This window comes from Anser anser (assembly GCF_964211835.1).
Source record: "Anser anser genome assembly, chromosome: 17".
Taxonomy (NCBI): Eukaryota; Metazoa; Chordata; class Aves; order Anseriformes; family Anatidae; genus Anser; species Anser anser.
The window spans coordinates 7,279,552-7,306,704 of NC_139738.1; the positions used below are offsets into that span (position 1 = coordinate 7,279,552).

The window sequence follows — 27,153 nt, forward strand, 5'->3', positions numbered from 1 at the left end:
ATCTCCTGCAGGAATTTGTTGAAGAAAAGATCCAAATGTCACCTAGAGCTTGAAATATGCCTGTAAAATGTGTGTACACAAATTTTGTACAAGCTCAGTTTTAAGCATTTAGCTTAATTGTTTGGAAACCAATATTAATGCCAATAGCACCTTCTGGGGAGTTTCACTCAGAAATGAATTTGGACCTTGCAATGCATCCAGAAATGCTGAAAGTGTTAACATTACTTGCTTGAAACCATATAGTAGAACTAAAATTAGGAGTCGGATAGCCTAGCTCTCGACTGCTGCTTTACCCAGGAAAAATGCTCCTTTTTAATATATTGCTCAGTCTGGAGCCAGTTCTGCTTATATGCTTTCCCTTCTTACTTCTTGAGATGTTCTCACCAGAATCAGATCTCTTTGGCTTAGGGATTAATCTGTGCCTGCTGCTTATTGCTTATTTGAAGTCTTAATCCTCTGTGACATCACAAGTGGCTGCTGTGGAGAGGATTATGATGTCACAAAGAGAGGATTCTGACTTCAGGTTGAGAATAAGCAGTGGGAGCAGATGAGATCTTAAGAAATAAATATCCTGTTTTCATGCAAATGTCTTTACTAATAAAAAAAAAACGGAGGTGAAAATCCCTAGAAAATGTCTGTAGAATTAAAGTTTTTCCATGAGGCATCAACAGCTCTTTAATCCTAAACAGTCTCTCTCTATGAAGAGGATAAAGGCTTAAAATGTATTTCTGGCTACATATCATGTCAATACAGAAGCTAAGGAAGCGAATCCTAGAACTGCTCTCCATTCATCCCATTTAAAGTAGATTTGGAGCTGAGGCAGTTGTGTTTGGCTTCCCTTTGTGCGTGGGCAGGAGGGTACTTCCCCGTTGAAAAGCGATGTGGCTTGCTTTTCTTTCCCAGGCCGGCTCGATGGCACAAAGCCAAGAAAGTCCAGCTGACCCCAGGCCAGACGGAGGTGAAAATTGACCTGCCGCTGCCCATTGTGGCTTCGAATCTGATGATCGAATTTGCGGATTTCTATGAGAATTACCAGGCTTCCACAGAGACCCTTCAGTGCCCTCGGTGTAGCGCGTCTGTCCCAGCCAACCCGGGGGTGTGTGGGAACTGTGGCGAGAACGTGTATCAGTGCCACAAGTGCAGGTACGTCATCCCAGTTCCTCCCCACCGAGCCAGCGCCAGGGCTTTATGGAGCCCTCGTGCTGTTGCCCATGTTGGATGTTCAACAAAATACCCTGCTATTTAAATGTGTGATTCTGGTTAATACAACTGCACAATCAAATTACTTGAGAAGTATAAAACAGGCTTACAGGGATTTAACGTTAATACAGGCTAACAAAGGAAACCTGATACGACAATACTGAAAGAACACAGAAGTTTCAAATCAAGCCCTCAGAAGTTTAAAAAAGAAAATTCCCAGAAGGGAGGTTATTTTTAGCCTGTCTGTTCAAGGGCATGGGGCTGGAGTTCAATTAGACGGTTGCAGGGGGGTTCCCCCGCAGGATCCCTGACTTAATGTGCAGGATGGACAGTACTCATTTGGCTGTTCAAAGCTGTTGTACTCTCTTCATTCAGAGCAGGGCTCAGGGCGTAATTTACTGTGCACTATTCAAGCTTTCACTACAGTATTACAAATCCTCCTCTTTTGTCAGTTTTGTCTCCTCATCTGAGGTCTCTTCTCCCCTCATTGTTGTCCCATATTCCTCTCAAATCCTCATGGGATTCAAGGTGTTTAGCAGATTCTTTACACAGATCAGCTGATTATTGGTATATTGAAAAGTTTCCGTATTCCCTGTTGAATTATGGGAGCTATAAATCAGTTCGTGTCATGCTGCTCTAGTCTGCAACAGGATAATAAGTATGCTGTCACTAGTCCCGCTGCAACTGTGCAGAGAGTGAAAGCTATTCAAAGCCTGGACCTTACAAAATGGTTTCTTTTTATCTGTGTTCTTGTAAAGGGCACGATGCCCCAGTCTGACATTCTGCTGGGAATCGCTGTAGTTGAAGTAGAATTGTTAGGAACAAATTCACATCTGTTTCTGCTTACTGGCCAGAATGTGGTACCACTTCTATAAGGATTTTTGGTGCCTGATTTGTAGCTTTTGATTCTCATGTACAGCATGTATTTCAGTCATGCTGTTTCCCCAGGACAGTTCGGTAGGTTAGGCAGTTTTGAGGGCCATCCTTCTCCTTTACATAATGAGTGCATTCGCAGCTTGCTTCCTTCATTTTCTCAGTTACTTTGGTAAGCTTGGCTGTTGTTCTCATACCTTTCTGGCTTGCCTTTCAGATCCATTAATTATGACGAGAAGGATCCCTTCCTTTGCAATGCCTGTGGGTTCTGTAAATATGCTCGCTTTGATTTCATGTTGTACGCGAAGCCTTGCTGTGCAGTGGATCCCATAGAGAATGAAGAGGATCGAAAGAAGGTGAGGCTAATAGCTAATTCATTAATGAAATGCTCTATCTCTTGGCCAAGTCAGCAGTTTAGGGACATCAGAGGCCCGTCTGTCTTGTAAGTAACATGGAAAGCAGTGCTCCTTCAGCACTTCTCACCAGCTAATGTGTTTCCCTTAATTCTGGTGATCTTACAGAATCCTCATTCTTGTTTCTGGCATGTTGAGAGGTATAGAATACAATCCCTTATTTGCTGTCTTGATCCGCTAAGTAGATTATTCTTCAAAGACATTATTCAGTTCTTTACTTACAAACTAGCGATCTAGTACTGCATCTCTGTCTTTCTGTGTTGGACACTGGACGCCAGAACAATACTTGTGGCAGAAGCAAGGTACAGGATCACCATGACAAAACTGCGTCCTCTGATTATACTGGCACTGTAATTTGTCAGGTTTTCCAAAGGTGTTGTGGCAAAGAGGAAGGCTGGTAGCAGATTTGCTTCGCAAATGTATGTAGGGGTTTCTGTGGCTTCTGGGAACAAAGTGCCAATGCTTCCCTGTTGCACTTTCTCTCAGAAGAATCTTACTAGGCATTTTGGTACCTGGACTTCCAACGTGTGGCCACCATGACTTCAAGGAGCTTGTGTACCCAAAGCCTTGAAGTTAGCATTGCTTTTCATTAACACAGAGAAAGACAAAAGACATGAGAAAACTTGGAGGTTGAAAGTTGTATTTCAGGAGAACTAACAGTCTTGTCTGAATATCCTTTCCTCTTTTATTCATAGGCAGTAACAAACATCAACACTCTGCTGGACAAGGCTGACAGAGTGTATCACCAGCTAATGGGACACCGACCGCAGCTGGAAAACCTTCTGTGTAAAGTGAATGAGGCAGCTCCTGAAAAGCCACAGGTAACAAGGGACAAATGAATGTTGCATAGAACCAGCCCTTGCAGGAGACAGGCTTGCGGGACACTGGCCTTTATACTACCAAGGACAGCTGAAGATCCTTGCCTCAGATGCTGTTCTGTAGCAGTTAGTTTTGTGCTCCATATGTGATTCCTTTTGTTTTCCCCTCTCTTCCAGGATGAATCTGGTAGTAGTGGAGGGATCAGTTCTACCTCAGCTAGTGTGAATAGATACATACTTCAGTTAGCCCAGGAGTATTGTGGTGACTGTAAGAACTCTTTCGATGAACTTTCCAAAATCATACAGGTATGATGCGCTTTAATTTCTCTGTGGGCCATGTGTTTTTTTCTTTCACCAGATACAGTGCACATCAGAAGTAGAAAGTAAGATGTTGCTGTTCTGTGTTTAATGAAATAGATAACAATAAGTGATTGGCTGCATGTTTTCAGGGAAAAGATAACAAAACAATAATTTTTAAAAGCTATGCTTACCATTAATACTATAGAGTCACATTTCCAGTGTTAGATTTCACGTAATATAGACAACAAGCTTTTAAACAAAACAGATAACTGGGACTTAGGCTGCTATTTCCAATGGATTTCCCAAGTCTGCCATTGACATGAAGAATTTCAAGTTTTGAGAAAGTTTCAGATTTTTATCAGTAAAATATACAGTGAAAATAACTGTAAGCAAAATTAGCAATTACATTCTGCTTCACTGTTCTTTAATTCTCATTTCTCCTTTTCTGCGCTTCCAGAAAGTATTTGCCTCTCGAAAAGAGCTCCTGGAATATGACCTTCAGCAGAGAGAGGCAGCAACAAAGTCCTCACGAACCACTGTCCAACCCACATTTACTGCCAGCCAGTATCGTGCCTTGTCTGTTTTAGGCTGTGGCCACACATCATCAACAAAGTGTTACGGCTGTGCTTCAGCTGTCACAGAACACTGCATAACGTTGCTCCGGGCTCTGGCAACTAACTCTGCCATCAGGCACATCCTGGTGTCCCAGGGCCTTATCCGAGAGCTCTTTGACTACAACTTGAGGCGAGGTGCAGCCACGATGAGGGAGGAGGTCCGACAGCTCATGTGCCTTCTGACCAGGTGAGGTTTGGTTCAGCGTTCGTAGCCCTGTAACTTCCAGTGAACTCCGGAAGGTTGCGTTCTTGTAAAAGCACGATCATGAAGGAGTAGCTCTACAGGGGAGATACCTCCTTACATCAGCAAACTGTAGACCATGACTGCTTATTGTACATTTGTCATCAGCTAAGCTGAAATCCAAGGAGCTTTTGGTATTTAGTATGAGCCACAGCATAATGCTGTTTTCTTTTTCCGTCTGGAATTAGGGACAATCCAGAGGCCACACAACAAATGAATGACTTAATTATTGGGAAGGTTTCTGCAGCTCTGAAGGGACATTGGGCAAATCCAGACTTGGTGAGATGTTTTCCTATTTTTTTTTTCTGACCCTCTGCAACTGCTGGTGTATTCTAATCATTGCATCTTCTCTGTTATCATAGTCTGTTTGTAATACAGAAGATGTTTGTGTCTTGATAGGAATTAAGGTAAAGCACAAAATTATGTGATAGCAAATGCCTGAGTTTCCTCACACAGTTATTCCTGTCTTGGCTGTTGCTTGCAGCTCACCTTGCAGCTCTCTCAAACAGGTTGCCAGTCATCCCAAATGGAAGTGGGACTAACCTTACTTAGATGTATCTGTTTGAAACCTGTACTTTTTAAAATACCAGAAGGCAAAAAGGACTGCTGTATCACCAAGATTTCTTAAGCCTTTCAGCGTGTCTGTCTTACAGGCTAGCAGCCTCCAGTATGAAATGTTGCTGCTAACAGACTCCATCTCAAAGGAAGACAGCTGCTGGGAGCTCCGACTACGCTGTGGTGAGTTCAAACAACTAATGTGAAAGCTTTATTTCAAAATGCTATACCTAGGTCTGTGCACTATAGTAAGATTTTAAGGAAGGGAACTGATCCTGATTCAGATAGTTTGTGATTAGGGTTAGAAGGGGAGTGAGCACCAGATAGCTTTGTCTCTGGGTTATTGAAGCAGGAGTGCTGAGAAATAGAAAAGTGGAGGTGTAAAGGGATGGATAACTCTATGCTAGCCAAAACAGGACACATTGCTGTTTTTCTGGTATTAAAAAAAAAAAATTGTTTTCCATCCATGCCTCTGTGTGATAGCTTTGATTGAGAATATGAGGTCTTACCTAATTCTAAGCACTTTTGATGTGCTGTACAGAGCTGTGGAAGGTGTCCCATGAGCAGATCTTAGTGGCACGAACACTTACATCTGTCTTTCAGCTCTCAGCCTGTTTCTGATGGCAGTGAACATTAAGACTCCGGTGGTTGTTGAAAACATCACCCTCATGTGCCTGCGCATTCTTCAAAAGCTGATCAAACCACCTGCTCCAACCAGCAAGAAAAACAAGGTATCGCCTTAGATGCTGAGCAAAGCATCTGGAAATGATCTGATTAAAGTTTGGCACGCCCATCTCAGTGATGAACAGCTTTGTGAGGAATCTAGGGCTTGCTTTTCTGGTCACAGGAAAGAGGACAGGCTGTGGTTTTCTCGAGAATTATAGAGCTTTTTTTGTTTATAAGGATGTGCCTGCGGATGCTCTCACCACGGTGAAGCCTTACAGCAATGAAATCCATGCACAAGCTCAGCTGTGGCTCAAGAGGGACCCCAAAGCATCATATGAAGCTTGGAAAAAGTGCCTCCCTGCCAGAGGTAGTTCTGTGTTTTTAACTTTGTGCAATTTTGTGAAAGAACATGTATGTCCTTCCAAGTTTAATAAGGAATATAGTCCCATAGAGTTGTGTTGGTTTCTGTCCATCTGATACCATCTTCACACTTAACTGTATAGTCCATAGAGATTGCGGTACTGACCTTTCTGGGCTGTGTAGCTCAAACCCTGAGCAGAAAATGTGTTGTGCCTGCAGATAATCAGCGGAATATCAAAAATGAAACTTGCTGTTTATCTGAAATGATACCAGCCAACCGAAAAGTTAACTGAATATGCTGAGAGGCTGGGGGAATTTGCACCTGGCTTGGAAGTGAGCATAGCTCCACATAGAAGTGAAAATGGCAGCAGAAACAAATGAGAAGCTGCTCAGCATCTCAGCTGGAATTTGGAGTATTGCAGTATGAAGAATATTAAAAAAAAAAAAATGATGTCAGTTTGCTGTTAATAGTTGCAGGCAGTTCTTGAGCTGTGTTCAGTATTGCAGGTATAGATGCCAATGGGAAATCTCCTAGCAAAGCAGAGCTTCACCAGCTCTATTTGTCGGAAAAATATGTCTGGAAATGGAAACAGTTCATGAGTCGCCGTGGGAAGAGAACTTGCCCTCTGGATCTCAAGCTGGGACACAACAATTGGCTGCGCCAGGTAAATGTGTGTGAAGGTTCCAGTGTGATGCACTGGCCTGTCAGTTCCGTAGGGCAGAGTTGACCATCAGAGAACATTGGTAGTTTGCCATATTTTGTGCACTTTGCGCATGATATGATATGATATGTGGGGAGACTGTAAGTGAGATAGGTTTGCAGCTTTGTTCCACAAAAATGCTGTTGATGAACGTTAATCCAGTAATCTGCATGTTTTTAAATCTCTGAGCTTTAATTGCCACTGAGCGTTACCTGTCCAGTAGCTGCATTTTGACTACTGAATTTTCATGGGTCCTGTGCAAAGTCTTTTCTTCCTTTGTATGTGGATTAGTATGTTACCTACCTAGTGCATTGTTTAAACATTTTGATGGAGAACAAAGACGTTCCCACAGAATCAGGTCTTCAGAAGAACAAGAGAACGTTGCCTCTCGGTGTCTCTAGGACACCAAACTGTCCAAATGTCTGCTATGTCTCTTTAGAAAAGTATCACTGGTTTATGTCTGCACATCAAATGATACCATATTTTAATGCTCTTGCCATAGGTGCTTTTTACTCCAGCCACTCAAGCTGCGAGGCAGGCCGCGTGTACTATTGTGGAAGCTCTGGCTACCATCCCCAGCCGTAAACAACAGGTCCTTGATCTCCTTACAAGGTATTTCCATGATGCCACCCTTGGCAGCTCCAGGGTTATTTTTCTAATTCCCATGAGAGCCATTCCCTTCTCCCAGTTTTTATCACCCCTCTCCTTGTTATACTTCTGGTTCACGTGTCCTTCTTGGGCTGGATTCTTAAACTTAATTAACTGGGATGATACTGTTTAAATAAGCCTTTTTTTTTTTCTGCCTGGCAGTGTGTATTTTCCAGAGGCAAGCAGAGGGTGTTCAGTTGTGTGGACAACATTTTCTCTGCCTCTTAGACAACAAAATAATAGGGAGAGCTCTCTTCTAAGTACTGTGACATAACCTAGTGCAACTGATGCTATTAGCACAGTTGGTCACCTCCTTGCTGGGACAAAGTGTCACTTATGCAGTAACTAATGGATAATGGTAATGTTGTTAGCTAGGAAGGACAAAGAATGAGGGTAGATTTCTGGAGCCTTTTTCCATCTTTTCTTCTGCAGTGTCCTTAAGCTGTGAATGCAGCTTGTGAAGTGGTTGTCAGTTTGTGTTTCTCTTTACTAGCTACCTGGATGAGCTGAGCATTGCTGGTGAATGTGCTGCCGAGTACCTGGCATTGTATCAGAAACTCATCAAACCCGCCCACTGGAAGGTCTACCTGGCAGCCAGAGGAGTTCTGCCGTATATTGGCAGCCTCATCACTAAGGTACGGACTTGTATGAAGGAGCTAAGTAACAGCAGAAAACTTGTCCCTGACCTGCCGGTTGATTTGTCTTCTGTGCTTTGAAATCTTCATCTCTTTGTTCAGTTGCTGACCCTTGCCAGGTTTGTGAAGTTCATACTTCTTGTTCTGTCATCTCTAAACAGAAACAGCTACAGTGGTTTTAGTCCAGGAGTAGCGGGCCTCTGTGTAAACTGACTTCCACGCTGACTTGCACACGTTAATTAACTGCTCAGTGGGCAGCTGTGCTAAGGGGTATAAATATTGCTGCACTGACTTGGCACCAGGTTCAAACGGGAAGCTGTCTTAGGTGCCAGACTGGACTCAGAACGCCCTTAATGACAAGGGAGGATTAGGTGTGCTACCATTCCTTGAGTTTGTATTATGGCCTGTTGGAGAAGAAATGCATTTAAGCTGCAGTCTTCAAAGGTAGGTCTCAACGGTTTACTGGTGAGAAGAAGCTGTTGGGTGCTGATCCCAGCTGCCCTCCAAAGAGGGAGACACCTTCCAATGTTAATGGTGGCCTTAAGTCCATCATGGAGGGCCACTAGAGCAAAGCAGTGATAACAGCCACGAGGTAGTTGTAGAGATAAGATAAAAGGAGGATGTTTGGGTCAGTTTTTCTCTCTTCTCCCTTTTCTCCTCACTGCTGCACTGCAGTCCTGGTTTCTCTGTGGCTGGCTCTTTCTTTGCTATGCTCCTTTGCACCCTGCGGGTCAGTGTGTTAGGTTGCAGCGTGTTAAATGCTCACCAGCTAGTTATTATTGGCTTTTCAGTTTGTTGTCCTAATAGGCTTGTTAATTATTTTCAGGAAATAGCTCGCTTGCTTGCCTTGGAGGAAGCAACACTCAGCACTGATTTGCAGCAAGGATATGCATTGAAGAGTCTCACAGGTATTTGGTGGCATCAGTGCAAGTCACGTAGTAGGATTAGAGATGGGGGTGATTGTTCTTCTATAACAGCATGTAGCAGAATTTCAGAGAAGTGATTCAATGTTTTGCAATTGTTAGCATTGGATTTTTGCTATCCGTTTAACATTCAGTCCCTAAATAGATTTTTCCATAGCTTTTGTGGTCAGTTTTAGTATTCACTTACCTATTTCAAATGTGGTAATGTATCATAAGCAAACTTTGCATATCACTTTTCTTCTCCATTTATTGATGATATTACTGAACAGTATAATTCCTGGTGATACTGCTGGTTGTTTCTCACTGTATGGTAGCTTTTTTTTAATCTTCTGGGGCATGCTTTTTTCCCAAAAACCTATATGATGTACTCCCATTTCAAATTAACTGGGTTGCTCTTTTTCATATTCTTTTCCACATTCTTCAAAAATCGGTGGACTAATTCATAAGGCCTGGATTCTTGCCAGAAAAAGCATGTTGATAAATGTTATGGCAAAGAATCCAATTGTCTGTTGATTCTTTACTTTGTTATAGGATCAACGAATATGGTGATGAAACTGATGAGTCACATCATCAGAGCTAGCTTAAATATTTGAAGGGGAGCAGTCAGTTGCTTTTGAAGTATCTTAGGACAGAAAAATGTCAAAAAGTACAGACTTTTATATCAAGCACTTACATAGTTCATTTTAGCTTTTCCTCATTCCCTCACTATGTTCCTATATGGTATTTATAAGCAGTGCTTGCAGGCCAGGGTTTTTCCTCCAACCGTTCAGTTCGTAGATATGAGCTTTAAACCACAGACTGACAATTGGAGTCAAAACAAGCCATTTCATTGTGCTGCTTTTGTGCTGTTGTGCCCTATTTGCTGGCCATGTGAAATTTAGAGCTAACAAATCAAACACTCTCCCCTACTTCCTTGAATATCTCATTGCTTTATAGGTCTTCTCTCTTCCTTTGTGGAGGTGGAATCCATCAAACGACACTTCAAAAGCCGCCTGGTGGGTACAGTCCTAAATGGTTACCTGTGTTTGAGAAAGCTAGTGGTACAGAGAACAAAACTGATCGATGAAACTCAGGACATGCTGCTGGAGATGCTGGAAGATATGACAACAGGTAAAGCCACGTTGGTTCCATAAATCCAAACTCTGGGTCAACCAAGATGAAAAAGCAAATAGCTACAGCCACATAAAGAACTTCTCACTGAAAGGCTACTGTAGTGAGGTGGATTTTTTATGGCTTGGACCTTATAATATTTCCTTTTGGCACAGAAATGGTAAATAACATTCCTGGAGTTGTCTCCTACCTTCCAAGAATTTAAGCCTCCTCTTATTTATGGGATTGTTTTCCTGCAGCCCAAGCATGTAAAGAGGGTTGTTTCCTACTAAACATACCAATAAATAGCTTTTAATCTTTTGGGAATGTAAAAGAAGACAGTAGAGTATTGTGATTATTGCATATGCATTTATTGTGTATGTTGATTTAAAAATGGAATTCATCAAACTGACTCTTGTGTCTCTTTTAATACTCCTGTTCCTTGGCAGGCACAGAATCTGAAACCAAAGCATTTATGGCTGTGTGTATAGAGACTGCAAAACGTTACAGCCTTGATGACTACAGGACGCCAGTTTTCATCTTTGAGAGACTGTGCAGTATTATCTATCCTGTAAGTATACAGATAGCTGCAGCATAACCTATAAAATCAGACTTGCTTGTATATTGTCAAAAAATAATAGTCTGCAATATTGATTTCATAAGAGCCAATAGAGAACTGTAGTAATACACTGTCCCATTTTGGGGTTAATATTGAGGTTTCCTGCTGTGGCATGCTCTGCGCAAAGAAATTAGATCCGGTAGTATTTCTTCATGTTAAGGAATTTGCTTATTAAGTGATATTAGATGTTCTGTAAAGTTCTATGTGTGGCAACGTAAAACAGGATGCACTAGTGATGAAAGTACTTAAGGTTCAGGGACATCTTGTCACTGCTAACACGACAGCGCAGGAATTTGGCTAGGGGAAAATTTATTTACTCTGCCTCTTCTGCTGTTCTTCAGGAAGAGAATGAAGTGACTGAGTTCTTTGTAACGCTGGAGAAAGATCCCCAGCAGGAAGACTTCTTGCAGGGCAGAATGCCAGGAAATCCCTATAGCAGTAATGAGCCTGGCATTGGGCCACTCATGAGGGACATCAAGAACAAAATCTGTCAGGACTGTGACCTGGTAGCTCTGCTGGAGGATGACAGTGGAATGGAGGTGAGACTGCACGAGTGTGATTTCTTGCACAGATGTGTGGGAACTCCATTTCTGGGCAGTCGATGATTGCTAACACAGCGATGCAACGTGAGCTTGTTCTGCACTTCTTATTTCTTCACTTTCAGCTTCTAGTGAACAATAAGATCATCAGTTTGGATCTGCCTGTGGCTGAGGTCTACAAGAAGGTGTGGTGTCCTACTAATGAGGTATCTATTATCTTTATATATGTTAAACAGCACAAAGCACCTGTCATTTATATTAAAATATATGTATTCACAGGAGTCAGGATTTATTTCTTGATGTATAATTTCTTCATATAATTGCTCAGCACCTTTTTGTGCTCTCTTAGGATAGACTGTTACTCAATTCTGCAGTGTTAAGTGATTTAAAAGCACATAATGCTGACCCAGGTGAGTGTATTGAACTTGCCTGTGTAGTATACCAGATATCTGACCTTCCTTCTTGAGTAAGTTTTTTACTTTTTGTTAGGTAAAGGACTGAACTTTGTGTCACTGCCTTTCAAAGCACATTTCATGCTCCATATACGCCTGGCAGTTTACTGCATGTGTGCAGACTGAAACACCGGATCGCTCCATCTGTCTGCACTTCCGAGATGAACCCAAATTACTTATGCAAAGAGAGCATCTAACGTATCTCCATGTTGCTTTGCACTTCTGCTCTTGTGCTTTTCATGCAGGGATCTTCAAAAAACTGACAGATTCCCTCCTCCCAGTTTGCTCTTAGTAGTGGATATTGCCTGTTTTTCAGATAAAAGAAAGGGTTGCACAAATCTTAAGGGACTAGTCCACCATGTCACAGTAGGCTTGTTCCTGAGATGCGCGTGGTCCAGAACAAGCTCTTCCCTTCCTTGTCTTGTGGTCACCAAAATAAATTCCTGCTGAAGAGGAGTCCACCAGAGTAATTCTTGCCTGTTAAGGATATGTTCTTTAGAGGCACTGCTAGTAGTACGTGAGATCATAAAAAAGGCAGGTTTGTCCAACGTTCTTATTCATTCCTCATTTACTCTTGGATTGCCGTCACCTTTGACTGAAACCTCAGTAGTTCTCAATGGCTGAAAGTGAACTGTTTGAGTTTGCTATGCTTGTGGGGAAGAATTCCGATAAACTGCCTGTTTTCAGTAAATTGTTATGATGTGGAGAATGGTTCTGATCAAACATCATTTAAGTTAAAAAAAAAAAATCACTTCTGTGCTGCAAAATCAAGCCCAAAGCTAGGAGTGGTAACTTTTTGGTAAGGTATCAGCTTGAATAAGGAAGTGAGATGCAGGTTTCAAACTGTAAAGTCTTATTTGAACCCTGATTGAGTCCCCAGGGGAAATGGAAGCGTGGCACATGCTGCCCCAGCCCACGTTCCTGCTCCGAGCAGGGAGCTGTAATGCCTACGAGACACCGAGCGGTACCCAACATGCTGCTCTCCCGAGATGCAGTGCTGGCGGGGAAAGGCAGTTTGCTCAGCGTTACTGTCACTGTGCAGCTTTCATCTGTCTTCCTTTGTGAGCACCTCTGCAAAGCACTTCTGGAGTGGCAGCACACGTTCCCTAGGAAATAGACAGGCTAACAAGAAAGCAACCTCAGGCCCCTTTTTGTTTCCCTTGTCTCTCACTGGCTTTTTTTTGTTCATCTGCCACTTTACCAGGGCCCCTGTGGTGTTAATTGCGGGTCTCTAGCATGGCCTTTGAGCAGATCTTCCCCCCGGGGCTTTCCCTGTGCTTATGTATTTGCTGTGACATTAAGCACTGCTTATTCCATATTAGGCTTAGCGTGCTCTCTGACAGGTTTTCTCTCGCAAGGTCTCCTGCTCCCAAATCTGGGATTTTTCTTTTCTGCTTTTTATTCAGACCTATGGATTAAAATGGAAAGTTCAGTGATACGCAGTCCATATTTCCAGCTTGAAATGCATCTGGAAAATTAGCACTTTCCCAGGGTGAAAGCACAGCTGGCCCTTTGGCGGGTTTGGCTGTATCATTGTGGTTAATATACTGTCTTACTGAAAGCTCATTAAATTGGCTTTTACTCCTCCTCTTCTATTTTCCATCACTGCAGATTTAATCTGTTTGAAAGCAGTCATCCAATTAGCCTCTCTTGCTTCATGTACTGGGCTGTGCCCGCCCCTTGTATTTTCCAGGTGTGTTGTGGAATACCTTTGGAGGAAAAAGTTGCTGTGAAAAGCAGTTTCTCTAGAGCTGAATACACGATTTGCTTGGCTACATCTTTCACTGGTGCTAATGGAGGAGATAACTGTTGGAGGAGATATATGGAGGAAGGGTCTGATTGTTACCAGACTGTCCATCTACCTGGCAATGCCAGGAAAAGCTGGACAGACCCATAGATGATTTATTGAGGTTTTTGCAGATGATGGCTTGACTGTTTTTTTGTTTGTTTGTTTTTAATTCATCTCAGTGAGGCAAGAATGATGAGGGAGTGAAAGTTTTCTCCATGTTATCATCTGCAGTCCAAACATTGTGGTCAAGTGTCTGCTGCTGTAAAGGACTTGTAAATGTGCATCCACAGAAGCTTAGTTAATATAATGCTCTCCTTTCTTGCAGGGGGAACCAATGAGGATCATTTACCGCATGCGAGGTTTACTAGGAGATGCAACTGAGGAATTCATTGAGTCTCTCGACTCCACTACTGGTAATGCACTTGTCTCCTGAAAGCTGGGATTAGATTTGAAATCTGAAGTTTGCTGCAGAGCAATGACACTATTATCCTTACAGCAGCAGGCTTAAAGTTGATTGATGTTTCTTTTGCTACATTTACCTGCTTCACCTAGAGTGGAGAAGGATTTTAACAATTCTTTAAGTCTGTACTTTAAATTTGAACACTTGCATGGCACATGACTGTTCTGCCTGGCTCTCCTTCATGTTCCTGCTCATAATTCTTTTCAAATTCGACAGTTGATGTAACTTGAACTGCTGGTAAACGTGCCCTACTATACTCTCCATTTTTGCCTTGCTGCTTTATTCCCTATGGGCCAAACTGTGACAGCTTCCTCTCTTCACGATCTGTCTGTCCCGTAGATGAAGAGGAGGATGAGGAAGAAGTTTACAAGATGGCAGGTGTCATGGCCCAGTGTGGAGGCCTAGAGTGTATGCTCAACAGGCTGACTGGAATTAAGGACTTCAAACAAGGCCGGCACCTCTTAACTGTGAGTCTCAGTTTCTGTTCTCTGGGGTCAGGAGATATGTGATAGAAAATCCCACAAGCATCAGTGAGGTTTCTACTTTTAGTTGTCTGCCTTGTGTTGCAGATTAGGTGTTTGAGCAGATTCACTAATTTACTAGAAACTGAGAAACTCCTCCTTTCCCCCTCGCATTCCTTTTGGTTAATAATTCTTTGCAAAGACTTTGAAGTGTGCAGAATTTGGTAAGGCTAAATCCTACCTTCTAGAGTTGTTGTTTTCTTCCTTGGCCTTACTTGAAAGCCAGAGCTGTCTAATAGCGGTGTAATAGTTTGGCTTGTATTTTACTCTAGAAGTCTAGAAACTATGTTGTCAGGTGCTTTTAGTTTCAGCGAAATCCTGGTACTCATTTTGAAGGTACCATAAAGAATGCATTCTCTGTGTTTTGTAGGTGCTATTAAAACTGTTTAGTTACTGTGTGAAGGTGAAAATAAATCGTCAACAGTTGGTCAAGCCGGAGATGAACACTTTGAACGTCATGCTGGGAACTCTTAACTTGGTAAGGACAACATGGACTTCCATGAATTGTTTTGCATGGAATCCAGTGAATTTACTCTGACTGTCATGTTTATTTAGGACAACTACAAGACATCTTAAATATTGCTGGACCGGCGCTGCAAATAATGTGTTAGCCGTTCCTTACCTGGAAGTAAGTGGAAGTGTGTGTTACAATAAACTGCTGCTGTCTTCTCCAGGCTCTGGTGGCTGAGCAGGAAAGTAAGGACAGCGGAGGAGCAGCTGTGGCAGAACAAGTGCTTAGTATAATGGAGATTATACTGGATGAATCCAATGCAGAGCCTCTGAGTGAGGACAAGGTGAGTGCCTGGGGCTCGATGCGCAAATGGAAATGCTGACTGGGATTCAAGGCTTGCAAGCACCTTATTACAGTGATGCTGAGCTTCAGGAGCTGTAGCGGTGTGCTAAATGGGAGTCTAACCCTTATTATGCTTGCTGGCGTGTCTTAGCAGGCCTTGAAGGTAGGGCAAGAGGAGTGCCCTGAATCAAAAGCACTGCAAGCCTTATTTTGGATGATGCTTGCATAGTCCAGGTGGAGGTTAGTAAGCGTTGCTTGAATCTCTCCCCTGATACTTTGGGCCACAGGGCAGTGAGAGGCAGGAAAAGACGCTGTTCTGCTTTGTTTTGGAGTGTTTTTATACTTACTGAAAACAGGGTTGTTTTTCCAGCTAATTGACTAAGAACTATATCTTGAGTACACCGAGAATGAAAAGAGTTCCTTGCTCGTCTTTTGAAACTATGGGCTTATAGGAATCTGACCTCCTTTGGGCTGGGATTATTAGACCTTTTTGACTGGAAAATGCTTTAATAGTAGGCCAAAGAAGTCAGGTATCAGCTAGAGGAGTTTTATAGCCATTCCAGAAGGAATTTGGCAATGACGATAGCTTTTTTCTTTATCGGGCTATCTTATCAGGCTCTACAGCTGTAATCCTTCCAAGACTGGAGTCGTCTACCAGCTGCTAGAGTGAGGGTTTCCTTGAAGGGTGTAGATTTATTCCTGAATATAAGTCATGCTCTTCTTCCATTGCAGGGTAACCTCCTCCTTACTGGTGACAAAGACCAGCTGGTAATGTTGCTCGATCAAATCAACAGCACTTTTGTCCGTTCCAATCTGAGTGTCTTGCAAGGCCTATTACGCATCATCCCTTATCTGTCCTTTGGGGAAATGGAGAAAATGCAGATCCTGGTTGATCGATTTAAGCCCTACTGCAACTTTGATAAGTATGTAGTCATATTTTGACCAAAAGTTTGAAATCAGATGTATTGATAAGTCTGTGTTTTTTCTCATTGAGGCTTACTTCAGTGTAATGCAAAGCTTCAGAGATTCCTGGTACATAAGCTTAATTTCCTATTTCATTTCTAATCCATTTTGGAAAAAAAAGCGTGAGCATGTTGCTTGGATAGTAGGCCTTTAAAGTACATTCTGTGGTGACAGGGGTCTGAATAGGTTTTCTGAGTCTGAACTGGAGTATGTACGTGCATTCAATGATAATGTAATGAGAATTACAGACAGGTTTGTGGAGAGCCTCCAAGTCACTATTTGTCCTCCCCTTTCAGGTATGATGAGGAGCACAGTGGAGATGATAAAGTTTTCTTAGACTGCTTCTGTAAAATAGCTGCAGGAATAAAAAACAACAGCAACGGCCATCAGCTGAAAGATCTCATCCTTCAGAAGGGGATTACACAGAATGCCCTCGACTACATGAAAAAGCACATTCCCAGTGCAAAGAAGTAAGAGTCACTACTTAATGTGTGTGGTGATCCTGAACACCCTTCGCTCATCTCATCGCCAAATGAAACAGTCTTCCGAGAAAGCTGTTAGCAAGTCCACATTCAGAAGCATTTAGACTTGGCACAGCTGTGATGCAAAGGGTCCAGTGGAACAGTGCTACTGTGGGGATAAGCTAAAAAGCCTGTAATCATCCCACATGTTACCCATCTAAGCTGGGTTCTTGGATATTACGATGCATGTATTTTCTGCCTGTTCCTTACCTATGACACTGGAACAGAGCTTTTGCTATTGATGGCCAGCTCACAAACAAAACAAATCCCAAGGCTATGAGTTGACGCTCTGGCTAACAGCATGCACACTATAGAAGTGGGAGTGTGAATTTCATTAATTAATGGAGGAGGGACACGGGGAAGGGTGCTTGTCTTGCCTGCAGCCTATGCTCTGCAAACTATGTGGCCAAGGGCCTTCTCAGAATGGCTGACTGCCCTTCAGCTGCTGCCTCCTGTTTTCTGTGCAGTTTGGATGCAGACATATGGAAGAAATTCTTATCTCGACCTGCACTTCCGTTTATCCTGCGCCTGCTCCGAGGACTTGCCACGCAGCACCCTGCTACGCAGGTAAGGGGACCATCTTGAAAGCTGAGCAGGACTTGGCTGGCTTGGTACGCTGCTTTTTGTGGTCGTAGCTAAGCAGATGTTTCTCCGATAGTTGATTCTACGCTGTTTTTGTTGCGCTTGGAGAGGCTCAGCAGCTTCAGGTAATTTAAGACTGTGAGCTGTGCAGTATTGATAGGCTTCTCAGGGCCTGAGGGCTATTTTAAGAATGCTGTCTCTCCAGTATCTTAGTAATGGCTGGTGTAGAGACAAGTTGTCCCAGTCTTGTATGCAGTTTTAAGGCCCAAGGTCTGCAATGTAGAAACATTAAAGAAGAAATTAAGATGCTGTCATTGGCACAAATTGTTCTAAATCAGTGCTTCTGTTCAGTTGTGGTGGGGGGGAATCAGAGGGAAGAGTTAATGTGTTGTGTGCCCTTTTTCTGAAGAAGGTGCTGTGTTTCAATCTCTGCTAGGTGCTAATAGGTACAGACTCCATCACCAACCTGCACAAACTGGAGCAGGTGTCTAGTGATGAAGGGATTGGGACGTTAGCAGAGAATCTTCTGGAGGCACTGAGGGAACATCCGGAGGTAAATAAGAAAATCGATGCTGCCCGGAAGGAGACGCGTGCAGAGAAGAAGCGTATGGCCATGGCAATGAGGCAGAAGGCCCTGGGCACTCTGGGAATGACGGTAATGTCTGTTTGTGCTGACAGCAGGCTATTAATCTATTGATCTTTTATTTCTGTCCAGCTAAAACTGACACACAGGGAATTGTGTAAAATGATTTACTGACAAATATTGTGGAGTTCAAGCGTACAGTTTGCCTGGTGCTGCTGGGAGAGTAAATATAGTTGCTAGTAGAAGGCTGGGAAATGGGTTGGGCATTCCTATTACAGTGGTGAGGATGATGCTATTCATTATTGTCTTTTTAACTTGCTTGAGTTGTTTTCTTTTTCAGACAAATGAGAAGGGTCAGGTAGTGACCAAGACTGCACTGCTTAAACAGATGGAAGAACTTATAGAGGAACCAGGTCTGACTTGCTGCATCTGCCGGGAAGGATACAAGTTTCAGGTAGTGTGTGATACATTTGCAAAGCCCTCTCACCAACCTGTGGGAACTTGCTAGTGTCCAGTTACTCAAGTCTTGGTGCATTAGCTCTGGGAGGTCAAGAAATCCTAGGTTTGGTTCTTGGAATCAATAACTGCAGAAGTGGGTGGGACATGGAAGTGTGGTTCCACTGAAAACTGGAAAAAATTACTCAATGTAATTTTGAGGTAGGGACTGAGATAGATGAAATACTTTGCAGTGTCAGAATGGCACAAAGTGTGAACTGTTACAGATGTGAATGATCTCTAACATAACCATTGTGTCATTGCAGGCTACAAAGGTCCTAGGTATTTATACTTTCACCAAACGCGTTGCACTAGAAGAGTTTGAGAACAAGCCCCGAAAACAACAGGGGTACAGCACAGTCTCTCATTTCAACATTGTCCATTACGACTGTCACCTCGCGGCTGTACGGTACGTTCTGATCACCAGCAGGATAGTGGCAGTTACTTTCCAAGGTGTCTTGTGAGCATGGCACCTGGCCTTCTAGCTCAGAAGGGGTTTGCCTATGAGTTGGTCGCTATGTAGCCTGCAGACAGCCATGGGCTTCTCTGTTGTGGCCTACTTTAATGTGACAAATGGAAGTCGAGACTGGACACTTAAAACTGAAGTTCATAGTTTCAAGGAGCTATGAAATTGCCAAGCTTTAGATAGTTTCCTATAAAAAAGCTTGTGTCCTTCTAACTTGCCTGGGTATGGCTTGCTTTCTCAATGCAGACTCGCTCGTGGTCGTGAAGAGTGGGAGAGTGCAGCCCTACAAAATGCCAACACCAAGTGTAATGGGCTCCTGCCGGTCTGGGGACCTCATGTGCCAGAGTCTGCTTTTGCTACTTGCTTAGCGCGGTGAGTAGAAGTCGGTACTTCTCAAGCTGTTTTGTATTTGGGTTAGGTGAGACATTAGGTTACCACAGAGACACATAAATTTCAAACTATCAAAGCAAAGATGGCAGCTAAATCTTAGCGACCCTGAGTCATTTCAAGTTATACCATTAAGGGATCCAAGCTAGAGAGCATCTCCTAAAAAAGAAAGGTGTCTTTCTGTTTCTTGGCTTTGTATTGATGTGTAACCTGATAAATTCATTACCTCTTGAGCCCCATGTCACTCCTGCATACATGCCGCGTGCATCTTCAGGAGCGTTAATTCATTTGCAGCCCAGTGACCCCTGTTTTACAGAAGAAACGTATCTGACAGCAACAGATTCCTTTCTGTAGCTTTCTAAACCTCTTGATGTTAATGAGTTACAATAACCTGACCGCTTACCTAGAGCACAACGAGATTGTTCATCCTGTTGTCCATATTCTTGATCACCTTGTGTGGAACTTGTACAGTCATGTTAGAAATTAGGAGTAGTAATATCTCAAATTCGTTTTGGCCAAGGAGCTGTATTCCAAGCCCTGGATGTGTGAAAATAATATTGATGTGTGTATATATGCAGATGGAATTAGCTTTGCCAGAGTAAGGTTTCTTTTTTTGTCAGACTCCCTTTGGGGAGGTTAATCAAAGGCAGCAGTGTGTGCATTTTTGTATCCTGTTTGTCCTTTAAAGCTTTGCTATAAGATACTGATCAGATTCTGTGTTCTGACTTATTTGCAGTGTGCAAGAAGAAACTTGTTAGAGTTTGTAAAAGGTTTTTAACGAAGTAACACTTGCTGCTGTTTTTCAGACACAACACGTACCTCCAAGAATGCACAGGGCAGCGGGAACCCACCTACCAGCTCAATGTCCATGATATTAAACTGTTATTTCTCCGGTTTGCAATGGAGCAATCATTCAGCGTAGATACTGGAGGAGGAGGAAGGGAGAGCAACATACACCTCATTCCGTACATAATCCACACGGTCCTCTATGTCCTCAACACGTCAGTATCTTTTAGTAGCAACCTCTTCCTTCCAATCTTAATTGTGGAAAAGGCTATAAAGGGAAGCAGTCTGGGCTTTGTACATGTATGTGGTAAGAAAGGTGGGAAATCACACACAAGTTTCAGAGGGAAGCAAATTGCACATATTAAGCAGACTGTAACAGGCTTACATTATTCAGAGTAAAGCATTGCAGCTTGTGAGCATGCTGGATAACAGGGAATCAACTGAGTAAAAGCAACTGGGACTTAGCTTCTCTTTCCATTCTAGATACAATTATTACCTATGCAGTGAGCAGCAGTGTTATTAGATTAAAGAAACACTGCCAGCTTAACTTTTTCTGGAGCAAACAGTGAAGAAACAATATGAAGAAGAAATTGTTGTCAGCTGAAAATAACCTTGGTATCATTTTTGTCTGACATGAACATAACCTGATTGGTTTGGGTTCCAGTTTTAACGTACTGGAATTCTCTTGTAGCATTCGGGTTTGTCAAAATGTCAAGACAATCTTAAGATTAAATTTCTTTTTACCAGTAGACAGCAGCACACAAACACTTCTGCTGAAGTGTTTCAGTAATATTTATACAAAGTGTAAGTATCTAAGTGTACAAATTATAGACACCTAAATGCTGTTGAATACATGAGCTGGTTCTGATAATACAGCATCTCATGCACAAATGTAATGCCTTTTATTTTTGTAGTTAGATACTGGGAAGTAATATTAATTACATTGAGGGTATAAATGTTAAAATACATGCCTCTTAAACCAAGGTCATTCCAAATGGAGTGCAACAAAATCTCATCTCTCTTTGCCGCCTGGAACTAATCAACATTTTGGCTCTAATACAGTTTGGCTATTGTTTTTAATATCTATAGCCAGATTCCTCTCCTATTGTTTTCTGAGTCCCCTGAGAGACAAATAAATGAAACTATTCTTTTCATCTTGTAAGTCTGCTTAGTGGCACCAGAGAACCCGCTGTGTGGCTGTTGTATAAAAATGCATTATGTAGTTTCCAAACATCACTTTTTTTATTTTTTCTAAAGATGTGTTTGATACTAAATGTAGAAAATAAGAACTACTGGTTGGCTACCAGCTGCATAATGTAGCAAATGAAAATTTCACAAAATGCTAGCACCCAGACACAGCTTTATCTGTTAGTGATACTGATTTATACCTCCTGATACGGAGGGCACGTGTAACTTAAAAATCGAGGGACCTACCTGGCTGGCAGACTCTTCCTGATGAAGTAGAGCAATAGGCTGTGATAAACGGCTATACATCTGTGCAAGAGTTGACAGTCAGCTCTGGGTCGTCCTGACTCCTGAGGAAGGTGAAGCAGGAGAGAGGAAATAAATACAGATACAGATATTTAAAAGCTTACAGTAAATACGTTATTTTCTTTGTTTTTGAAATTGGCCTGTATCTCCTTGATTGCTTTTGCAGTAGATGGAATTCCATAAATTGATCCTCAAGCCTGGCTGCAGGAGCTGCGCTCACATGCTTAGGATCAGCCAGGCAGTGGTACAACCTGAACACATGGAATGGCTGGCCTGACTCTTTTTTTCCCTAACAAAAGGAAAAATAACTTTACAACAGTATTGCCCTCTAGTGGGGCAATGCCAGCTGGCCTACAAGCCTCGCTCATACAATAGGCAGCTCCATGGAAAAGTGAGTGTGCTAGACTTGCATGCCTCGTTGTGAGCAAACTCTCAATCAGTGGATGAATTTGGGAAAAATCTGGCAGTGCAAAGCTAGCAGTGTTTTTTCCTGTGTAGAGCTGCATAAATGCAGTACCCCAAAGCTCCTGGGAAGTTGCAAGTAACATACAAGAGCCAAGAAAACTGATAAAGTTCTTGTGTTTCAGAACTCGAGCGACCTCGAGGGAGGAGAAAAACCTCCAGAGCTTCATGGAGCATCCCAAGGAGAAGTGGGTGGAGAGTGCCTACGAGGTGGATGGGCCGCATTACTACACCGTGCTGGCGCTGCACATCTTGCCCCCGGAGAAGTGGAAAGCCATGCGAGTGGAGATCCTCAAGCGACTCCTCGTTACCTCCCACACGAGAGTGGTGTCACCAGGGGGAGCCAGCAGGTCAGCCACCACCCGCTGCTGCTCCGCAGCTGCCAGCTTGCTCGTGTTACTGCCACAGTAGTCAGAGCCTCACACAGGAAGCTATGGGGAGCTGAGGAAAGGAGTGAGCGTATTTTAGAACGGCAGATATTAACACTTTCTGAGCAGTTTTGTGCTCAGTGTTGCAGGGTTATGGGAGGAGCATTCAGTTTAGATGATTTTTGGAGTAGATCTGTCAGTTGATCAGTGAAAGCAGTGCTTTTCCTAGGTGTGTAGCTAAAAGTTAAGATGAAGAGTAAGATGCTGATTCTTCCCCACCTCCAGTAAATTGCTGTAAGCAGAGCTGCTCTTGTGTGCTCTTTCAGAGCTGTTAGCATGCTCTGTGCTTGCCTGACTGAAAAGGCTGTTTCTGTTCTCTTTATGATCAGTCCAACAGCTTCCTAAAATAGAAATAGAAATCAAATGCCATTGCTCTCAAGAAATAAAAAAAAAAAAGAACGAAATCAATAGCAGCTGTCATGCACTTGAGAAGTGCGAGAATAAATGGCTGTGCCTGCCTGACAAAGAAGGTATTTCCAGAGAAGGAAAGGGAATTCTAGTTTCTGAAAAGATGATTTTAAATAGCTGTCATAATGAGGAATAAAATCATTATTATTCTAAGTCATCTTAAAGGGCATTCTTATTCTGATGACATTAATTATGTGTTTGATAAAGTAATTACATTGTAGTTACATAAAACACAGCATGCATCAATGCTATTAGAGGCATCAGAAGAGCTTCCTTGCCCTTAAAGGGGCTATAGTACCGTTTTCTGTGTTAGTTTCTGCTGTTCAGGCTCAGCCTGTTCTGTGTTTGTCTCTCCCATTTCCGCCACTGCTGCCTGAGCTCTGGGAGAGGGGGTGTGACAGGCACAGGAGATACTATCTTGGAGGGCTGCTTGCTCAGAAACAAGGGAGTGCAGCCTTTCATGTGGCCTGCAGAAGAGCCTGGCGAAGCAAAGCTCCCGTGTGGGATTGCTGTGGATGTTTGGTGTTTTTGAAAATCCTCGGTTAATGATTTTTCTTTCCAAACTTATCTCTAGGCAAATATGTAACAAAAACGTTGAAATGGCTACAACAAGAAACTTCCAGCTAGCCCTCTGATCTCTGGAATTTCAGGGGAGAATACTCAGAAATAGTTCTCAGGAATTATGTCAAGGTTTATTCAAGGGCTTTCTTTAATCCCTGCAGACTAAGAGAGCACAAAGCCTTCCACTGATAATACCTCTCAGAAGTAGAAATACGGCAATTCTTATTTCCAAGGTCTCGTTTTATTTATTCTTGTGGAAAATCAGGAGGAGGGCGATGGATGGTGAAGTTCTCTGCAGATAAGTGCCAATCCCTTGGCTCTGTGGGCTGAGGCAGAGAGGAAGCTAGTGCCTGTAACGTCAGAGTAATATGTCTGCATACAAAAGATTAAAATTAGCATTCCGTGTTAGAAGTAATACAAGGATGTTCTCTGGGAATGCCACTATTCAGAGGACATTGGAGTGGTGCAGACTGAAGGTTGAAGAGATGCAAGGACTCACTGCCACCTTTGCTGGCAGAGATGGAGGGAAGTTGCTATAGCAACTATCAGTGCATCTAAAAGCAGCTGAGGATCACCTCCTGCTCCTAAAATGGGCGTGTAAGTCTTATTAATGAAGATGCAGGCAATGCTATGCATTCCCCTGTGTTAAATGAAGGCAACAAATACTGCCTATGCCCTCTTAGGTGTTCTGTTCAGCTGCTCAGTATCCTTTCTGTGTTATTAAATATAAGGCAGAAGTGGGGAGAATCTCGCCAAAAATGTGAGACTCTTAATTTCTGACAGTTTGTACCCCAAGGTGTATATCTCCCCGAATAAGGATGAAAGTAAATAATTACTGCAACCCATCTCAAAAGGCTCCCGTAGCTGTTGGCTCATTATCCAGCACTGCCTCCCCTGTCCCTCAGAGAACTTAACCCATCTTCTGTCTCTGCCAGGAGCTACAGCTATTGCAGTTTGTCTGCAGGACCAAAGGGAGAGACACACAGCAGCTTCTGTGTTTTAGAATCTCTTCGAATTTAATCCCAAAGACGAGGTTACCAGGGTGGATGGGAGTTCTGGGTTTGTCCTTTTCTTTTTTTTTGGTAAATACAGTTTACAAATGCCAAAGAAATGAGTCGAATGGCTAATTACCTGCTTGTTATTGCTGAACCAAGAATTCTGGCTAGAAAAATCCAGTAGACACTTTGCAGCATAGCTTTTATGTGGGGTTTGAGGGGAGAATATTCTTTGATATTTTTTTTTTCCTGTGCTCCTGACTGAGACCTTTGTAAAATATTCATGAAAGAAATGAGGCTCCCAAAGTGTTAATATCTAACTTTCTGCTGGAAATCCATGCATAGCTGATGAGCCTGAACCAGCTTACATTAATGAAAACGCAGCAGCTATTTATGAAGTAGCTGTTCCAGAAGGTAGCTACCCAGACTTAACCCACAAGGGCCTTTTAGTTTTCAATTAAAGGAGCAGACTCCAATTATATCAAAACCAGTCACATAAAAAGAAATTCTCTGTTGCAGTACGTGGGAGTCTAGAATTAGCCTCCCTCTAAGTTGCTGTTCTTCCCGTGCAAATTTAGTCACCTTTACTAATTGGTTTTCCTTTAAATAATTAAGCCTAGCTGCCCGAGCAGACTGCCACCTACCAAGCTGTCTGCTTTAAGGGAAAGAAAGAGCATGCAGTCACACAGACATAACCTCTTAAAATAAGAGCAGCAAGATGTTCATATCACACGCAAAAAAACACAAACCAACTTGTGTCAGATTGCAGCTGGTGGTCAGATGATACCCTTTTGTCCTGCTGACTTTTGTCGGTGGCAGCTGGACTGGTTCTAGATACATTTAAAAAAGCTTTTTTTCAAAGCTTTCAAGTGGCGAGCAGGAAGTATCTTGTGACAGAGGCAGCTGTACCTGAGAAACGCATGCAAGAAAATTCCAAACCCATTAGAGTTGCTGGCAGGGAGGTTCAGCCTTGCCTCAACCTGTTGGTGATTAATCCTGTAAACTTTGGGAGCTGTTATCCCAGGACAACTCTACACCTTTTATAGCATTTTTGCAGACGGATGCTGAAAGTCCAAAAGCAGAAGTCCTTTCATGGCCATAGAAATCTTGTTGATTACAAGCAGGTATTAAATAAAAATTCCTCCATTTCGTCAAGGCTCCTTTTTTTGGGCCAGGGTGAGATAGTTCCCTCAGAGTCTTTCAGAAACAATTCCATGAGATAGAAACAAAAATATGTTCTCTGTCATTACTACAGACTATGTTCAAGACCTGGATTTAGTTATTTTTTTGGGGAATCTGCTATGCTGCAACCAGGGAGCATACAAATGTACATTATTTTTCCATCTTTGTTGGAAAAAGAGCTTTGCTGTTGAATTCCTATGTAGTCTTAGCAGTCCTTTTGCTTCTTTGCTTGTTTTCTTCCTGTGAAATACGTTTTTATTGGCTCACCTGGTTTGGTTACAGTAGGTACAGCTTGTAAAGCAATTTCCCAGCCGCAGGAATCAGGGATGCCCAATGTTTGTTTCATGTCCAAGACCACATAACAGCTTACCGAGAGCCATTCCCCATGCGTATTATCGATAGGCGTTTTGGCCGTTTCAGCTTTCGTGCTATTCATCAAATCGGTCACCAAAGCATAGTAAAGTGATTAACTCAAAGATTGATTTCATTATCTTCCTAGAATGGCAGATAAGGCAGTGAAGGAATATGCAACGTACCGCTCTGGCCTTCTCTTCTGGGCCCTTGTAGATCTCATCTACAACATGTTCAAGGTAAGAAAAACATGAAGGTTCAGCTGTAACTGCTTTCTAACCTGAGGAACTTCATGCATTTGAATTAGAAGGCAGGGAGTGACACCCCTTTATCCAGGATCCTTGTAAACTTAAAACTTGGCCTGCCTGTGTGAACAGAAAGGCTGCAGGAGGCTGGCTGTGCTTATTGCGCTCTAGCAATTTGGTGTCTGAAGAACTGAGAAACTTTTCCAGTTTGCAGCACTCCTCCTGTATGTGTACGTGCTTATTTTCCAACCAAGGATGTTCAGGACTGCACTGGGGAAACACTTGGGTAAGGAAAGAGATGGGGGCATCGCCACTACCAAACAGAAGCTTGTAGCTTCCAAAGAGGATAAATAATTAGGGTGAGAAAATGCCTGCAACCTTTTCTGCAATCTGTACGAAAAGATTAAAAAGTCATTTGTGGGGTAACTCTTTTATGTGGCTTATTTACAAGAGGCAGGGGACTTGAGTCCAAGCGCGACAGGAGAAGGCAGCAGAGTTTGGAGTTCTTCTTTGGGCTGATCTGCACTAACTGGTCCCATTTCCCCCCTTACAGAAGGTGCCTACCAGTAACACAGAGGGAGGCTGGTCCTACTCTCTTGCTGAATTCATACGACACAATGACATGCCAATACACGAAGCTGCAGACAAGGCCCTAAAGACCTTCCAGGAGGAGTTCATGCCAGTTGAAACATTTTCCGAGTTTTTGGATGTGGCTGGTAAGCGTGTGCTTTGCTTTCCCTTTTATAGGCTGCCTTAATGCAACTCGTGACTTGAGACAGCAGCATTCCTGACACGGCGGCGGCAGTTTGTTTGCATGAGGCAGAGAGAGGAGGAGACCTTGGCACTCCAGCCACTGCCTCAGCTATTTCACAAACAGTTGAGAGGCACACTTGAGCATCCCCAGACAGGAAAATTTCTCTCACCTGATCCCGCAGGTCCTCCCCCTGCTCTGTTAAACATAACTACTTACATCACAGCTTAAAGGTGTTGTGGGGTATATGTGATTTAGAGGCTGGTAAACAGATGAGGCAGCCGTTC

General features: G+C 42.8%; 1 protein-coding gene across 3 annotated transcripts in view; it reads left to right on the top strand.

Annotated features, from left to right (window-relative positions):
- The window catches only part of UBR4 (ubiquitin protein ligase E3 component n-recognin 4), a 77,740-nt gene that overhangs the window by 49,801 nt on the left and 786 nt on the right, over positions 1–27,153 (top strand). For all 3 annotated transcript variants that reach the window (XM_083802392.1, XM_083802390.1, XM_083802391.1), the window contains exons 74-105: positions 904–1,143; positions 2,291–2,429; positions 3,182–3,307; positions 3,482–3,610; positions 4,062–4,405; positions 4,648–4,738; positions 5,113–5,197; positions 5,618–5,745; positions 5,918–6,047; positions 6,548–6,705; positions 7,244–7,353; positions 7,883–8,024; positions 8,851–8,932; positions 9,884–10,057; positions 10,486–10,607; positions 10,997–11,194; positions 11,320–11,400; positions 13,761–13,848; positions 14,235–14,362; positions 14,787–14,894; positions 15,091–15,210; positions 15,942–16,132; positions 16,469–16,642; positions 17,161–17,260; positions 17,712–17,930; positions 18,199–18,312; positions 18,620–18,762; positions 19,066–19,191; positions 20,013–20,207; positions 22,071–22,295; positions 26,019–26,109; positions 26,669–26,831. In XM_083802392.1, coding sequence (XP_083658518.1) covers positions 904–1,143; positions 2,291–2,429; positions 3,182–3,307; positions 3,482–3,610; positions 4,062–4,405; positions 4,648–4,738; positions 5,113–5,197; positions 5,618–5,745; positions 5,918–6,047; positions 6,548–6,705; positions 7,244–7,353; positions 7,883–8,024; positions 8,851–8,932; positions 9,884–10,057; positions 10,486–10,607; positions 10,997–11,194; positions 11,320–11,400; positions 13,761–13,848; positions 14,235–14,362; positions 14,787–14,894; positions 15,091–15,210; positions 15,942–16,132; positions 16,469–16,642; positions 17,161–17,260; positions 17,712–17,930; positions 18,199–18,312; positions 18,620–18,762; positions 19,066–19,191; positions 20,013–20,207; positions 22,071–22,295; positions 26,019–26,109; positions 26,669–26,831 — 4,664 coding nt within the window. The remainder of the gene's footprint in view (positions 1–903; positions 1,144–2,290; positions 2,430–3,181; positions 3,308–3,481; positions 3,611–4,061; positions 4,406–4,647; positions 4,739–5,112; positions 5,198–5,617; positions 5,746–5,917; positions 6,048–6,547; positions 6,706–7,243; positions 7,354–7,882; positions 8,025–8,850; positions 8,933–9,883; positions 10,058–10,485; positions 10,608–10,996; positions 11,195–11,319; positions 11,401–13,760; positions 13,849–14,234; positions 14,363–14,786; positions 14,895–15,090; positions 15,211–15,941; positions 16,133–16,468; positions 16,643–17,160; positions 17,261–17,711; positions 17,931–18,198; positions 18,313–18,619; positions 18,763–19,065; positions 19,192–20,012; positions 20,208–22,070; positions 22,296–26,018; positions 26,110–26,668; positions 26,832–27,153) is intronic.